We start from the raw sequence: 18,059 nt of genomic DNA, 5'->3' as shown, positions 1-18,059 counted from the left end.
GAATTTACATCCTCTGAATGTACTACAAAAACATCTATCAAACTGTATCTCTGGTTAGAAACATCTGAAGAGATATGTAGTTCTGAGAGATGCCCACAAGATTCAAAAGAGAGTTATGAATGGATAAGTAATTTCTCAACATTTCTTCAAAGCATTTTTCATCTTTCATCAGGTTGATTGAACATTCCACCTCCTCCACCAGTGGACTCCAGACACTTGGCTGTTGCCCAAGGCTGACTTTCCTGGTCTGTACTCCAGGCTTCATTTCTGATGAGATTTAAGTATGTCTCCTTCTTTCTTTTAGTATTTCTTACTATATACTCAATCCTGCCATTCTTTGCGTGTCTTGCTTTAAAGCACTTGAGCAGTGGCAACACTGAAACTTCTGGAGATGGCATAACAGGACACAGAATGCTCAAAAATCTGTCTTTAGTGTCTATCTTTATAGATGAGGTATACATGCCTGCCACAAGCAGAGATAAAAAGTAAAAAATAGGGCAGCCCGCATGGCTCAGTGGTTTAGCACCACCTTCAGCCCAGGTGTGATCCTGGAGTCCCAGGATAGGGTGCCACATTGGGCTCCCTGCATGGAGCCTGCTCCTCCCTCTGCTTTTGTCTCTGCCTCTCTCTCTCTGTCTCTCAAGAATAAATAAATAAAATCTTAAAAAAAAAGAAATAAAAGCAAAAAACAAAACAAAACCAGTCCCCCAAAAGAGACTTGGGGCATAAAATAAATTCAAATTGTTATTGTTATATACCCACTTACAACACATACCTGAGAGTCTATGATGTGCCAGGAACTATTCTAGGCACTGGGAATTTAGCAGTGAAAAAATAAAATAGAAGAAAAAGTATTCTGCTCTGAGGAGTTTACAAGCTTCTGGGGTTCCTGAGATATGGATTTTGATTTGAATTATGATTTAAACAAAAACACAGCAACTTAAAATTACCAACAATCCAACTAAAATTTTTAACTACAGATTTAGATATAGGACAACACTCTCTTGTTCACAGTTCTCCATTTGCCATTCAGTTCAATTCTCCTCCTCCTAAGAGAAGTACTGAATTCTAGTTAAATGCCTTGCAGTTTGTAAAAGGGGGCTTGTAAGCCTCTTTAGACACTCCTAGTTGAACTAATAGAAGCAGCAACATACTCCAGAGGCAGTCTCCTATTTTCTTACGATGTCCATAAGCCTTAGATGCCAGAGGTTTTACTTAGTACAGCTCTACAGAAGCAGGCAGTTGTATACATGCCTGTCTCTGTGTGCATAATAAATATGGCATTTACAGAGCAACTTGGGAAATCCAAAACTATTACATCAATTTCCTCTGTAAATCTAAAGAATTTCTGAAAAGCCTACTCCTTAGGTCATCGTGAAAAACTGACACACAATATACTTGTATTCTCTAGCCTTCATCTATATAATCCCTACAAAGTAACAAAAGGGATTTTATTTTTACTTTTTTATTTTTTAAAATATTTTATTTATTTATTCATGATAGTCACACAGAGAGAGACAGAGAGGCAGAGACACAGGCAGAGGGAGAAGGCGGCTCCATGCAGGGAGCCCGACGTGGGATTCGATCCTGGGTCTCCAGGATCACGCCCCGGGCCAAAGGCAGGCGCCAAACCGCTGCGCCACCCAGGGATCCCTTATTTTTACTTTTTAAAGATTTTATTTATTTATTCATGAGAATCAGAGAAAGAGAGACAGAGAAATAGGCAGAGGGAGAAGCAGGCTCCCTGCAAGAAGCCCGATGCGGTACTTGATCTCCAACCAAGGGATCATGCCATGAGTCAAAGGCAGCCGCTTAACTGCTGAGCTAGCCAGGAATCCCACGAAAGGGATTTTATTTATTTTTTTAAGATTTTATTTATTTATTCATGAGAGACACAGAGAGAGGCAGAGACACAGGCAGAGGGAGAAGCAGGCTCCATGCAGGAAGCCCAATGTAGGGACTCCATCCCAGGACTCCAGGATCATGCTCTGGGCTGAAGGCAGGCGCTAAACCGCTGAGCCACCCAGGCTGCCCTGGAGCTGTTTTTAAACCTTTTTTCTGCCTCCAAGTCATTCACATGGATCACATACCTTCATTTAAAATCCCTTTTGTGGGGATGCCTGGGTGGCTTAGCACCACCTTTGGCCCAGGGCATGATCCTGGACACCAGGGATGGAGTCCCACGTTGGGCTCCCCGCATGGAGCCTGCTTCTCCCTCTGCCTGTGTCTCTGCCTCTTTCTCTCTCTGTGTGTCTCTCATGAATAAAAAAACCAAAAAACCAAAACAAACAAAAACAAAAAACAAAAAACAAAAAACAAAAAACAAAAACAAAAACAAAAACCCAGCTCCAAACTGAGAACAAGTATCCTTCTGAATCTTAAAATATCAACAATCTAGGCTAGGGTTCTCAACCTCGACACTAGTGACATTTTGGGTCAGATAATTCTTTGTTGTAGGGGGCTATCTTATGCTCTGTAAGGTGTTTAGGCATTCTGAGCCTTTACCCAGGAAGATGCCAGGAGTCAGAACCTAAAATGTCTCCAGACATTGTCCAATGTCCCCTGAAGAACAAAACCACGCCTGGTTGAGAACTGATCTAGGCCAATGCTTGAGGATTTACCATTAACACTCAAAACCTTTAGATTAGAGTACAAAAGTCCTATTTAGGCAAATTTCCTAAATTTCAGAGAAGTTTGTGAAAGAGTGGTAACAGAATGGTTTCGAGGACTAAATGAGTTAGATGTGACAAGTTTAGCACATACCTCAAAAAAAATATTGCTATCATTCCCACTACCCCTCATCCTCACTACTCGTGGCTATACTACAGCACTCAGTGGTTAACTAGAATCTTTTACTTTGAATGACCAACATTGACGATCCAGGACCAGTGGCAAAGGTCTATATATTTCTTACAATTATGAGTCAGGCCAAAGACCCTGAAATTTAACTTGTGGTGTCTGAGTAAAATACTGATAATGACAAAGAAGTTACTTAAATAACTCAGTGAGTACGTGGACAGAAAGAGAGCAACTCCCTTAGGTGATAATTTAATTTTTTATTAATTGTCTTCAATATCTCTTATTCCACTGGGAGGTATGATTTCTCAAACTAATAATTATTATGAAAAAGAAAACAAAACAGTGCCATTGGTAAAGAAAGTTTGGAAAAAACAGGGTGCCTGGGTGGCTGAGTTGTTCTTTTTAGTATTTCTCCCTCTCCTCCCCCATACTTTCTTTTATTGTAAATAGCTTTACTACCACTAGTCTAAACGTTTTCCTATATTTTCACTTTTTTTTTTTTTAATTCATGCTTGGGATTTGTAGGAAATTCTTTCAATCAGGGCTTTAACATCTCAGCACTTGTGAAAAATTTCTCAGCCACTCTCTTCAAGTATTGCTTTCTTTCCGTTTTCTCCTCTCTCCTCTTTGGATTCCAATTAAAGCAAAATTTGATCTTACTGAATCTGCTCCATTATTATCCTCCCTTTTGTATTTTTCATTTTTTTGGTCTCTCTCTGCTTCATTCTGCATTCTACAGACCCATCTCCTACTTCATAATTCTTTATTCCAGCTGTATCTAATTGGTTATTAAACCAACCTATTAAGTTCTGAATTTTATTACCTATTCAGTTCTGGGATCTCTATTTAGTTCTTTTGATACGTTCTCATTCTCTGTTGAAAATTTCAAGCTACAGTGGTTTACCGCCTGCCTTTGGCTCAGGGCATGATCCTGGAGTCCTGGGATCGAGTCCCACATCGGGCTCCCTGCACAGAGCCTGCTTCTCCCTCTGCCTGTGTCTCTGCCTCTCTTTCATTCTCTCTCTGTGTCTCTCTCATGAATAAATAAATAAAATCTTAAAAAAAAAGAAAAATTCAAGGTATCTCTATTACCTTGAACATAATAATGCCTGATAAAGCCAGTATCTAGAGCTCCTGTGGGAAAATTGTTTACTGCTGGCTCTCATTCATGGTGTCTTCTTCCCTTATGTTTTGTTATTTCTAACTATATGCTGGACATTTCATTTGAAAAAATTGTTCATAGAAATAATTTAAAGACAAATATGACAGTTTTTTTAAAATACGATAGTTCTAAAAGCAATCTGTGCTTGCTCCTTCCAAGTACCTAGCAGGCACTAACACAATTTGAAATCACTATAATCCAAATTCAAGCACTGAGATTATTTGATGTTGACCTATACACAGTTCCTGTGAAAACAGGTCAATTTCTGATTCACCTCTGTTTCAAGCATGCAGTACTTTGGGATCCCAACCTAATATACAAGAGGACTAAAAAACAAAACAAAACAAGAGGATTTATTAGAGCCTCTTCCACCACTCCTTTGGTGAACAATGTTCCCAAATTCTGTCCCCCTAGCTCAACAAGTCTACAAAAAACAGTTATTCAAGACATTTAGTTGCCTCGTCTAGGGAGAAGTTTTACTGAATCTGCTAAACGTCTAATTTTTCTTTGGATTTCTACCTTTTCAAAGATCTTAACCTTAGTAATTCTTTACTGTCCTTCAAAATTTTAAAAAATACTAAAGGCACCTTTTCTAGCTGTTATCCATGGAATGGTCTTCTAGATCACCTAATTTGTCAAAACTAGAAGCCCTAATACTTACTCCTGTGTACTTTTGCTTAATCTTACTTCAAATTTGATGTTTGGTATTTCCAAAATAGTGTATTATTATTATATATGTACTTAATAGAAACAATTTCATTTTGCATATTATAAAAAATTATTAAATGATGTCACACTGTTCTTCCATACTATTTTTAAGACTGATATACACTAATACATTCAGTATTACTTCATTAATTTTAACTACTGTGTGTGTAGTTATAATCACTGACCAAATATTTATAACCACTGGCCAAATAAATTGTGGTTTATCTCAATTATCTTGTTTAGGCTTACTTCGTTTGTTTCCTATTATTCACTATTAAAAGTAATACAAAAAATAAACATTCTTAAAAAGGATTCCTTGTGCACATCTGGTAATTTCTCTAGGATATATACTAAGAAGTAAAATTTCTGACGAATAGTATATGAACATCTTCAACATTGTCTAATTACTCACCAAAGTGACTGTATTCATCTGTTAACACTTTAAATTATTTCATATTTTTTCTACTCTAACAAGTGTGACTTGTACAGAATTATGGTTTGTTATTTCCCTAATCAAGAAAAACAATGAGTATCTTTTGTTAAATTCATCAGCTATTGGATTTTCATTTCTATAAATTGCTCTTTTATAATTTTTAAAGAGATTTTATTTGAGAGAGAAAGGTAGCGAGAGAGAGAGATTGCAAGAGAGAGCATGAGCAAGGGGGAGAGGGAGAAGCAGGCTCTCTGCTGAGCAGGAAACAGGATGCAGGGCTTGATCTCAGGACCCTTGGATCATAACTAGAACCGAAGGCAGAGGCCTAAAGAACCGAGCCACTCAGGAGCCCCCCGCTATAAATTGCCCTTTTAATTGGGCTATTTCATTGGATTTTTTCCTCCTTAATTCCTCCTTAATTCTTAAATCTTATATTCCAAATAGAAGCTCCCATGTTGTGGCTTTATCTTTTTATTTTATTTATGGTATCATTTGCTTGTACACCAAGGATTGCAAATTTTAATAGTCAAATCTCAAATTATTTTTTTACTCATTTTGAATCTTAATCTTGCTAAAGAAAAAAATTTTTAATATTTTATTTATTTATTCATGAGAGATGAGAGAGGCAGAGACACGGCAGAGAGCGAAGCAGGCTCCATGCAGGGAGCCCCACCTGGGACTCAGCAGGCCTCCAGGATCACACACCAGGCTGAAGACAGGCGCCAAACTGCTCAACCACCCAGGCATCCCTTGCTAAAGAAAATTCACCCCAAAGTTCATGAAGATAGTCTCAACTTTCCCCTAAAAGGTGAGCTTATATTTAGATTTTCATTATTCCCATGACTGATTTTTATATTTTCTACATAGTAGAAATGACTCTATTACCAATGTCCCCTCTTATTTCAGGCCTTCAGTACCTCAAAAGTAAATCAGGTATGGTACTAGAAGTAACAACAGTTGTTACCTTTAAGGAAGAGGGAAGGGCACAGTTCTATTTATTGACCAGGGTGGTAGGTATGCTCACTTCATTAATATACACTGAGCTGTTCACTAATGATTTATACAATCTTCTATATGCGTGTTGTAATGGTATGATAAAGCTACCTCATACCAGTTCATGGGAGCCAACTGTTCACTCAAAATTTTGTGAATTAACTGTCAAACTGTCACTGGCTTAAAATCAGCCATGGAGAAACTGTATCATTAAATTTGACGAAAGAAACACGCTTTTCTCAAAGAGCGTGTACGTCTGTAATATATTTTTTTAAAGTGTAAAAATCTGTAACCTTTGGTATAGAACTCTGGGGGAATTTATACTAAGAAAGCAAAAGCTTCAATATGTAAGGGTAAATTACTTTGGTGTTTATTGGAGCACTGCTTGTGGTTGCCAGAAAACCCCCCAAAACCAAAAAAAACCTAGAAACAACATGGGGGAAAAGGGGAGGGGAGAGAGAGAGAGAGAGAGAGAGAGAGAGAGGGAGGGAGGGAGGAAAGGCTGGGGAAATTGTGATATACATACATCTTCAGATATTATACAACTACTAAAAAAGTATGAGTAAAATCTATCTGTAGTGGCCTAGAGGTATGCTTAAAATGTATTAAATGAAAACAAAGTAAACTACAAAAAATACATATAATTAATATCAACCCAAAAGTATTCTCTTTATACATATGCATATGTTTTTATATAATTTTCTGAATATAAATAAGGCTGTGGAAGTACACAGACAAACCATTCACAGTGACTGCCCTGGAAGGAAGAACAGTGTAACTAGATGGGACTGTAAGAAAAGAGCAGTAACTTTTCTATGGAAACCCCTATACTGCTAGACTTATTCCAAAAGGTTATTCTGTAATTTAAAATAATCCTGTAAAGTTTAATCAATCTTATTTTAAAATAATAATAGCAAAATTCACATAAGTGGTTGGCTTCCTATAATTTCTATTTTAATCTAACTTCTATTGTGGCCAGGCCATTTTCTAAAGGCCACTTTCATCAAGGATACTCTCTTATTAAACTTTAACAGGGGTGCGTGGGTGGATTCAATCAGTTAGGTGTCCCAACTCTTGATTTTGGTTCAGGTAGTATTCTGGAGGTTGTGGGATCAAGCTCCACATGGGGCTCCTCTCTTGGCAAGCATTCTGCTTGGGATTCTCTCACCCTCTGACCCTCCCCTCCTGCTCACTCTCTCAAATAAATTATATCTTTTTTTTTAAGATTTTATTCATTTATTTATTCATGAGAAACACATACACACACACAGAGGCAGAGACACAGGCAGAGGGAGGAGCAGGCTCCACGCAGGGAGCCTGACGTGGGACTCGATCCCAGGTCTCCAGGATCACAGCCTGGACTGAAGGCACTAAACCGCTGAGCCACCAGGGTTGCCCTCAAATAAATTATATCTTATAAAATAAACAAAACTATTAGCAATCCTTCCCTCCCTATAGGATTAAATCTAAAATTAGTAAAGAGCACTAACATGTAAGTCAGAAGATCTGGGATCTAGTCCTAGTTCCAATTAGTGACTACAAGATGTCATGGCTGCCAAAAGGAAAATTAGAGACATGAGATGGAGAAACAGTTTGCCTTCAGATACGTATGGTATATGGTACATTAGAAGGCAATATGGCAAGTGACTGAATAATCCTAGTCTTGGGATTCTTACTAGCCACTTACTAGTGAGGTGACATTAAGCAAGTTATTTATCCTTTTTAATCCTCAGTTTCCTGTTCAGTAAAGTGGGGCTAATAATACTAACTTTTGAGGGTTATAATAACTATTAAAAATAATATATGTAAAGCATCTACCCATAATGCAACCTAGTAGGTGCCTAGATAGTTTCTGTTATATAATCATCCTGATTCAGCCATCATTTCAAGACCTTTGCAATCTTTTCCATTACCAATGTAATTTTGAATTATTTAGGGAAAACTATTGGTTAAATACTAAGTTAGGAACTTTATATACACAATCTCATAAACATTATTATTAAATTAATGTTATCATTGTAGGAGCCTCAAATTGTGTGCCTTAATCTTATTTTATGGATTAAAAACAGGTTTCAACAGGTAATATAATTTTATAAAGTTATAAAGTTTATAACAGTTCATTATAAAGTTAACAGCTTGTAGAGAAGCAACTTAAATATAATTTTCAAGTTAAAATTTAAAGCCAGAACTGTGAGACGCCAAGCCCGTGTCTGTGACTATTGTGCCACATGCCGTTGCCCTGTCTCGGTCATGAGCTCTTCCTTTTTCCATGTCCCCTCCCACCATGATCCTGCCCCTCTTCGTGCCCTCCCTGAACTCTACCTACTTCACAGAAGCAGTTTGTCACTCTACCAATAACATAGTCATTTCTTTTTTGTTCTACTTGATTTTTAGGTCTAGAATATCCATTCAAGCATCAACAAATTTCAATATCACAGAATATGCTCTAAGTGGTCTTAATTCTTGTTAATACTGGGTTTTTTTTCTATATGAATATTAAATTCGTTAAAGACAGAAGAGGTAAGTTTTCCAAGTTATAACAGACTTACCTATCTTTGACACAGGAATTCAAAAAAAATTCACAGAATGTCAGAATTTTGCATTTTCATAACAAGGCACAATGACAATGAGTTGTGATAATTAGGAAAAAACTTAAATGTTAAAGGACACACATTTCTGACACAAGTACCTTGGGAACAGAAACAGGCAGAGAAAACACAGATGGTACATGGTAGTGTTCTGACTGCAGAATAGAGGACAATGAACACTAACCAGAAGCTCTTTGGTCTCCCATTCTGTCTTGCCCTAGTTTTGACAGGCTGTAGAGATTAAATGGCTGTGGACAATGTAAAGAAAAAGAAATCTAATAACTTCTAAGAGATGACATGATCACTTTTGAACCTTTTATGACCATAACTATCCTATCATTTTCACCGAGGCTCAATTTAGAACCAATATATTTTCCAGTTTTGAATCAAATGTGAATATAAGCATTCATTTTATTTCTGTAAGAAGACACACCAGGAGAAGTAGGTTGCTCATGTCAATAATTTCACATTACTAATTTAAAACTTATTCAGCATTGCTCACAATGGATAGGACCATAACAGACCTATTTCAGGCCAGTCTCCATATCCTCTCCAAAGATGGAAGATGCATTTTAATAAGGCAATATTCTTTTTATACATTGAGAGTATTACATTAAAAAGCACTAAAAATATATTCTCCCCTTTACGTTGCCCCAATAACACTTCTGGGAAGAATGTGTAGTGAGGGGAGAATATACCTCTTGGAGATTTCTGGTTTTACTCCTTCCTCTCTTCTTACCGTTACTAGACATCGACACATGTTTGCGTAAGCCACAGAGAAACTGGGCTCATCGATTGCCTTCTCAAAGACCAGGTCAATGACTCCCTTCAGCCGCTCCTCTGTGTCAACAGTAAGTCCTGACACTTGCTTCATCAGTTGGTTGAACATCTGTGGTGTCAATTTATTTAAGATACTTCGAACTTTCCTAAAAAGTTCCTAGAAGGGCCACAAAAAAGAAAAGAGTGTTATAGTAACTGTGACAGGATGATTCTTTCTATAAGGATTAATATTTTGTTTATAATTTGTAAGTTTGACTTCCCCAATTTTTTGGTTGAAGATTTTATTTCTTTGAGAGAGCAAGTGAGAATGAGAGCCCAAGTGGGGGACGGGTGGGAGAGGGAGAGGGAGAAGCAGGGAGCCTCATGCAGGGCTGATCCCAGGACCCCGGCATCACAACCTGAAATGAAGGCAGACATTTAACCATCTGAGCCAATCAGGTGCCCCAACTTTCCAAATTATTAATAAAGATTGTGAACTCACCACAGAATTAAATCCATCTATTTTAACCAAACAGCAGCAATTATACCATTTCTTCTCCACAACTGAGAATTTTAAGGACTAGGTATATTCACTGGCAGGAGTATTATCTGGCACATTTCTCAGGGCAATTTGGAAATGCGCATTAAAAGCTTTAAAATTACGGTATTTTGAACCAGCTATTATACTTTTAGAAAGTTATTCATGTTTAAGGAGGTACAAAAGATTTTAGCCACATTGACTTCCATCAATATCTCTTTATAGCAAATAATTTAAATGTCATAAATAGAAAATCTGTCTAAATTATGGTATATTATGGTAGAGAATACTAGGCAGCAGTGTTTTAAACTCTCATCAAATTAAAATAGAAGAAAACTTCAACTAGAAATAAAGCATGTATAATTCTACTTAATGGTAAAAGAATGACTGCTTTCCCTATAAGGATAGGAAGAAGGCAAGACTGTCCATTTTTACCATCCTCTTCAAAGTCATACTGGAGGTCCTATCAGTTCAAAAGCCTGCACTGGTGGTATAGTGGTGAGAATAGCTGCCTTCCTAGTCAATGCAATAAAGAGAAGAAAAAGAACTACAACTTATACAGATTGTAAAGGAAGAAATAAAACTATCTATCCATAAATGATACGATTATGTAGAAAATCATAAGAAAGCTACAGAAAGATAGTAGAATTAAGAAATGAACCTAGCAACACTTGCAGAATATAAGTCAACGTAGAAATCAATTTTATTTCTATGCATTAGCAATGAACAACTAGAAATTACATATTTTAAAATTCCTGTTCTGTTTATAATAGTACCAAAAACCATTAAGTATTTAGTTAAAAATCTAACAAAATCTAACAAAATATCCATAGGAACTGTAAAATGAAAGTGAAATGTGTTAAGCTACATTCAAAATGATTCCATTAATTTGATATTTTGGAAAAAGCAGTGGTATTGGGACAAACAACAGATTAGTGACTAATAAAGGTGGGCATGCAGGGAGATTAAGTATAAAGTAGCACAAGGAAATTTCTGCGGTGTGATAAAAATGTACCATATATTTTTTTTAAACGTACCATATTTTGATTACAGTGAAGTTACATGACTGTGTGTTCATCATTTGTAGAACTATATACCAAAAAGTAAATTTGACTAAATGTAAATTATGCCTGAGTAAAATATGAATTTGCACAAATCCAAGAAACCATTATATAATAACTGAAAAGGCCTATAAAATGTTTTATTTGATCCCTATAAAAATTGATATCTGAATATACAGATTTTTATTTTATTTTTTTCAAAGATTTTATTTATTTGAGATAGAGAACAAGCAAGAAAGAGAGCATGGTGGGGGCGGGGGGAGCAGAGCAGAGGGAGAGTGAGAAGCAGGCTCTCCATTGAGCAGGGAGCTGACACAGGACTCTATTCCAGGACCCTGGATCATGACCTGAGCCTAAGGTAGACAGTTAACTGAATGAGCCACCCAGGCACCCTGGAATATAAGGACTTTTAGAATATGTGTCAATATATTAACAGTTTTCTCTAAGAAGGAGACAGTAAATGAATCAATTTAAACTTTAAAAATTACATGCTCAAGTTTTTCAGCAATGAGGAGATCCCTGGTTGGCTCAGCAGTATGGCGCCTGCCTTTGGCCCAGGGCGTGATCCTGGAGTCCCGGGATCGAGTCCCACGTCGGGCTCCTGCATGGAGCCTGCTTCTCCTTCCTCCTGTGTCTCTGCCTCTTTCTCTCTCTCTCCCTCTCTCTATGTCTATCATAAATAAATAAATAAATAAATAAATAAATAAATAAACTTTTTTTTTTTTAATAAAAAAAGTTTTCAGCAATGAGTTAGCATTGCTTTTATAAAAAAAAAAATAATAAGTTTCTTAGGGGTAGGAAAGTCACCAAACTTTTCTCAATTGTATCTATCAACTGCGAATATTGGTGAGAGTCTTAAGATGTTAACCTGTGCTTTAAATCAAGAAAGCAAAAAAACACCTCAGGGCACGTGGGTGGCTCAGTTGGTTAAGCGGCTGGCTCTTGGTTTCAGCTCAGGTTATGATCTCAAGGTCCTTGGATGGAGCTCTGTGTTGAGGTCTACACTCACCAGGGAGTCAGCTTGGGTTTGTCTCAATCTTTCGCTCTCCCTTTGCCCTCATCTCTGCCCCAACATGTGCCCTCTCTCCCTCTGGGGTAAATAAATTGAAAGAAAGAAAAGAAAAAAAGGAAACAGGGAAGAGAAGAAGAAAACAACCTTCAAATACCTTCAAATATTTCAGATGATAATTTAAGTTTGAAAAAGTAGGACAAAAAAGGTAATTTATTAAAGTAATGAACAGCAAAGTAACTAGAGTTAATATACTGTATTGCATATTTGCATATTCGAAAGTTGATGAGAGTAGCTCATCAAAAGTTTTCATTACAAGAAAAAATTTGTAACTACACATGATGACAGATGTTAATAACTGGACTAACTGTGGCGGTCATTTTGTAATATCATTTTGTAATCATTACAGTGTAAAAACTGAAACTAATATAATACCAATTATATCTCAATAAAAAAAAGAAATCAGCATCAAAACAACTTGATTGAAAATCATTAATTCACTATAACTGCTATCTACTTGCAGCCCAACAAATTCTGTATTAGGTGCAAAAAAAGCATCAGGCATAGTTACTGCCTTCCAGACCACTGAACATTATCTGCAGAGACAAGAGGTGCTGAGTAAACATGAGGTAGATGAGGAACCACAGAAGGAAGTAGTTCATGTATGTACAAGAGAGGTCAGAGGCAATGGGTTAGTCAGCAAATGATAATGAGGCCAGGTTATGAAGGGCAAAAAGAGCTGGCGAAGTCACTGTGTGTCAACTATACTCAAATAAAGACTAAAATAAATAAACCCAAACAACTAGGGGAGCTTCTGTGGCTCAGTCAGTTTAGAGTCTGACTTTGCTTCAGGTCATGATGTCAGGGTCCTGGGATCAAGCCCCACATAAGGGTTCCCTGCTCAGCGGGGAGTCTGATGTCCCTCTGCCTCCTCCTCTGCCCCTCCCCCCAGTTATGCTCTCTCTCTCAAACAAATAAAATCTTTTTTTTAATAAAATCTTTAACTGCTTTATATTACTTTATTGAAACTGCACAATAGCCCTATGAGGTAAGTAATATTAGAATCTCAATTTTACAGTTAAGATTAAGAACTTGCCTAATAGAACTTGCTTCTGTCTCCAGAGTTGAAGCTTTTGATTCCTAGTTAAAACTATTTACAATGAGAGGAAAGATACTTAAAGAATGAGACACTGAAAAGTCAGCATATGATATGTAATGCCTGACTCCAGTACAGGTACAAATTCAAGAGGAGACTCTAGTCTTGGTGCCTAGAAGCAAAAAATCCAAAAAAGATAGTAAAGGTAACCCAATATAGGAAATGGCACTGTGTACAGCAAACGATGAATAATAAAGACTACATAATTTGACACAAAAAAGTAATTTTGTTTGGATTAAAGGAATCCATTCAATTTACCCTGGAGTTCTGCAGGCAGGTATTCATAGAAAGATGAAAAGAAAATTCAATTTTGTATCAAAAGACTCCAAAAGAAGACTAGTTTAGAAATTCTAACTTATTAGAATGAGGCCTGACAAGGGGACATAAAGCAATATGTTAACTAGAATAGGATACTCATTGGGAATCTAAAAACACATTTTGAAGGGAAGTAAGTATTGATCTAAGCCTAAATGATCAAAGTCTATGACATATAAACCCTCTAGACATAGTATTTTGTTTTGAAAATGAAACGAGAAAATAGGCTATCTGGCACATGTTATGCTAAAGATCTTAGAATGAAGCTTTTAAAAGCAAAAGAAATTACAAAAATCTTGAACTAAAATCTCTAGATATACTAATAGGATAAAATAACAAGTTAAAGCAAATTAAAACAAGAGCATTGTAATTTTAAAACAACGTTAGAATGTGCTTCTGTTCTCACCTGAGTTTTAATGTTTTCAGGATCCTCAGCTTGGCTATCTCGTTTTTGGCTAGGCTTCCAGGCATTCTCTGCCTTTTTCAGGTGCACATCTTCTTTCACAGAGACTGTGATAATCTTCCTGGGCTCTCTTCTTTGGCCAGGTTGAGATCTCCGTGGTCCAACGTTCAACAACTAGGATAAGAATATTCTTTATTATATCTACAGAGAGTACTTAAAATTTACTGCCATTGCGGTGCTGCTCAAGTCAAGGCTGATGATCACACCAAGCACTTCCTAGATGCAAAGACGGGTATTAAGCACTCAATTTAGATGTGACATTTTGGGGGGAGAAGGTAAGAGGACAACCTTAGAATATCATCAATGTAATGATCTCCACTAACACAGTTTTTAGTCCTGAAGTCCTAAATTAGATAAAGTGATGGAAAACTTTGTTTGATACTGCTATTGTTCCTAACAAAAAAGAGTACCTCCAAACTGAAACTTTATTTTTTATTAGTTGCTTGACTTTGGATTGCTCACTTGAATACTCATAAAAATTCACAGGCAGGGGGCGCCTGGTGGTGTAGTAAGTTAAGCATCTGCCTTAGGCTCAGGTTACGATCCCAGCATCCTGGATCAAATGAGTGAGCACCCCACCTTGTACTGAGCTCCAGCTCAGCAGGGAGTCTGCTTCTCTCTTTGCCCCTCCCCCTACTCATGCTTGTGCTCTCTCTCTCTCTTTGAAATAAACAAATAATAGTATTTTTAAAAATTCACAGGCCGTAACCATGGCAGTTACAAAGCTTCTTCAAAAGCTAGATTTCTACACTGCCAGTGTGAAATGCAAATATAATTTTATCACAAAAATTCTCTATAGCGTAGAAATCCTTACTGTAGCCTTACTACAGATTTTAATGGATCCTTCTAAATTTCTGGGGCCAGAAATACTAAAATAAGTCTTTCTTATATATTTTTCTAAGATTTTTATTTATTCATTCATAGAGACAGAGAGAGAGGCAGAGACACAGGCAGAGGGAGAAGCAGGCATCATACAGAGAGCCTGACGTGGGACTTGATCCAGGGTCTCCAGGATCACGCCCTGGGCTGCAGGAGGCGCTAAACCGCTACGCCACCAGGGCTGCCCTCTTTCTTATATTATTAAATGAGATTTAACTGAATTGTTTCCTGAAAAAAATGTCTTTCTCTCTTCATCAATTCTTAGTTTCTGCTAGAGTCCCACTATACTCACTCTGTTGAAAACACTTGCTGGTATGTCATAATGGTCATCAACGAAAAATAATTACTGCAAGACATAATGAAGTAAAAGTTGCATTCTTTGTATTAAAATATCTTTAATAGTCACTACCCTAAATGTTAGGAAGTAATTTTTAAAGATTAAACATTTGAACTGATAGTAAGTTCTGCTCCTCCTGAATCTGCTGCATATTGACAGCCTTTTCTGATTATTTTGTTTTTTTATTCTTAAATATTTTATTCATTTATTCATGAGAGACACACACAAAGAGAGAGGCAGAGACATAAGGCAGAGATAGAAGCAGGCTCCCTGCAAGGAGCCGAATGCAGGACTGGATCCTGCACCTCAGGTTCACATCCTGAGCCAAAGGCAGATGCTCAACCTCTGAGCCACCCAGGCGTCCCTGTCTCTTTTTTTCTTAAGTAGGCTCCACAGCATGGAGCCCAACACAGGGCTTTAACTCATGACCTTGAGATCAAGGCCTGAACTGAGATCAAGAGATGGACACTTAACCAACTGAGCCACCTAGGTGCCTCCAATAAACCATTTACTAAATGCTGAGTAAATACTGTAATTAAGCTTCAAGAGGGAAGAAAAGAAAACACAGAAGACATATAGATCAGAATTTTTATCTCAATATCCCAATGCTGCCTTTTTGAATTTACATGAAGCTGCAGAGAAGGAAGAAGAAACTTTAAATTTCATGCTTTATATATATAAACAGGTTTTAAGAGATAGATGGTCTGAGGCTGAAACTGATAAGATTGAAAGTCTTTTAAAAAATAATAATATTCATTCTCAGAATTATACTTCACCATCTGCTCTAATTAGTAATAGCAGCATCAAGCATGTATCAGGATCAAAAGATAAAATTTCTGGACAATACACACCAATCTTGTCAAATATATGCGGCTAAGCACTCAGCATAAATGATATGATCTCAGAGTATTTGGTACACATTAAAAAACCTGAGGTACCACACAATATAACTAAAAAAGAAATGAAGAGAACACCACTGGAAAAGTACCAACAGGGACTGGATAGGACTACTATATAAACATTTATTTATAACTGAAACTTTGATATAATAGCCCAGACAAAATAAGCTGATAAAAGAGTGCATGCAGTAATCAAATATTACCTGATTTTTATAATTCAGGTTATATTCTACTATAAACTAGAATGGATAACTAGTGTGGGTTAAAATCTTTTTCAATGCTTGGAAAAGCTCAATTAAACAACTGCATCACAAGACATTTAAATTTACCCATGCATTTGCACATAAAAATTTGTCAAGAACAAAGATCACTGAATGTAATGAAAGGTAATTATATCAAAATCAGATAAGAGCCATAGTAATCATAATTTGGGGATATAATTTTAATCATGCTTGAATGAAATACAAAATTTCCCAAAAGTACTGGAAACATCAATGAATATGCAGTGAGATTTGCATCTAGAAACTAAATATGACTTATGCCAAATCTCTTTACCAGCTCCAAGACAAGTACGTATGGATTTCAAATGAACTGCATAAGGCTATGAAAACTTTTACTAAGTAGGTAATAACGTTTCGAAGGATAATAAGTTTTGAAAAGATAACATAAGATGCTAGTCCCAAATAAAAGGTTGGTATGATAACCTATGTGGCAAGCTCTCAAGAGAACCTTGAAAATTATTATTTGGTTCATTGGATATAACTAAGAAAGGTATTGTTCACAAATATTTAACCAAGAATACTGAGTCATCAACAGATTATACTTATAAATGCTTAACACACTTAATAAATTAATTTCTAATGTACTCATGCTTATACTCTGAAAATGAATTCACTATCCGGAATGTCAATGTCTGGAAGGACTATTGTAAGCAGACAAAAAAAAGAGGCAGATAGAAGACAAAAGGACTGTGGACTTTGAGTTCAATTCTGCTATTTATGAGCAAAATTACTGTGAGCAAGTCTCTGAACTTTGTTGAACTTAGGCTTTCTAATACATTTAATGCCAGTCCTATCTACAAAAGTAATTATAAGGATCAAGGATATAAGGCATATAAAAGGACCTTAAAAACAAGTAAGTTACTAATACCAAAGAAGAAAAAGAACTTTTTAAAAAGTGTTATCTGTATTGATAGAATTAACCTTAATATCATGAAATAAAAAATGCTTATTTCATGTCCTTTTGGTGGGTGTATGGAAAACTCAGTACAAATTGTCAAATTTACAGCATCCTTCAAAAGATGCACCATATATAATGAATGAATCATTTACTAAATAAACACACACAAAATCTAGGATCCTGTGTTAGAGTTATGGAATATATATATATATATATATATATATATATATATATATATATATAAATGAGGCCTGGTCTCTTTGTTTAAGGAACAATCTGATTGGAAGAGGAACTTCCTGGGTGGCAGAGCAATTTTAAGTCATAATGTGCTCAGGGTCCAAAAATGTGACAACTCAAATAAACATCAAAATTTTGTGTTAACTAGTGAGTTGCAATTTCTTTTTCTAGGTGAACTGAAGTTTATTTTTTATTTTTTATTTTTTTGAACTGAAGTTTAAACTTTTTTACCCACTCTCATGTTTCTTCAATGTATTAAATAAGAAATCATACCCATCTGTTTTAGAATTCAGTTTACATTGCTCTTCCCTCATTCATAGACTATAACCTTAAACATACTGCTTACCTGAATAACCGAAGAAAACTGAACCAATATTCATCCTACCAAGTTTTAAAGAGAGAGAGCCAAATATTCCTTTAAAGGACAAAGGGAAGGAGGATCTAAGCTCAGGAAACCTTTTTGCCCCTAGGAATTTTATAATAGCTCAGCTAATCTCAAAGCTAACTGAAATAAATATAAACGGCAAATTACTAGTATAGGTCC

At 36.3% G+C, this 18,059-nt stretch overlaps 1 protein-coding gene across 14 annotated transcripts in view; it reads right to left on the bottom strand.

The window, feature by feature from the left end:
• Nucleotides 1-18,059, bottom strand: part of EIF4G3 (eukaryotic translation initiation factor 4 gamma 3) — a 330,614-nt gene that overhangs the window by 54,603 nt on the left and 257,952 nt on the right. For all 14 annotated transcript variants that reach the window (XM_038531720.1, XM_038531722.1, XM_038531709.1 and 11 more), the window contains 2 exons: nucleotides 13,928-14,098; nucleotides 9,423-9,620 (listed from right to left, as the gene is read on the bottom strand). In XM_038531720.1, the coding sequence (XP_038387648.1) occupies nucleotides 9,423-9,620; nucleotides 13,928-14,098 (369 nt within the window). The remainder of the gene's footprint in view (nucleotides 1-9,422; nucleotides 9,621-13,927; nucleotides 14,099-18,059) is intronic.

Source organism: Canis lupus, chromosome 2 (assembly GCF_011100685.1).
Source record: "Canis lupus familiaris isolate Mischka breed German Shepherd chromosome 2, alternate assembly UU_Cfam_GSD_1.0, whole genome shotgun sequence".
Classification (NCBI taxonomy): Eukaryota; Metazoa; Chordata; class Mammalia; order Carnivora; family Canidae; genus Canis; species Canis lupus.
The sequence above is the reverse complement of the archived record's forward strand: the minus strand, read 5'-3'. Positions and strand labels throughout refer to the sequence as shown.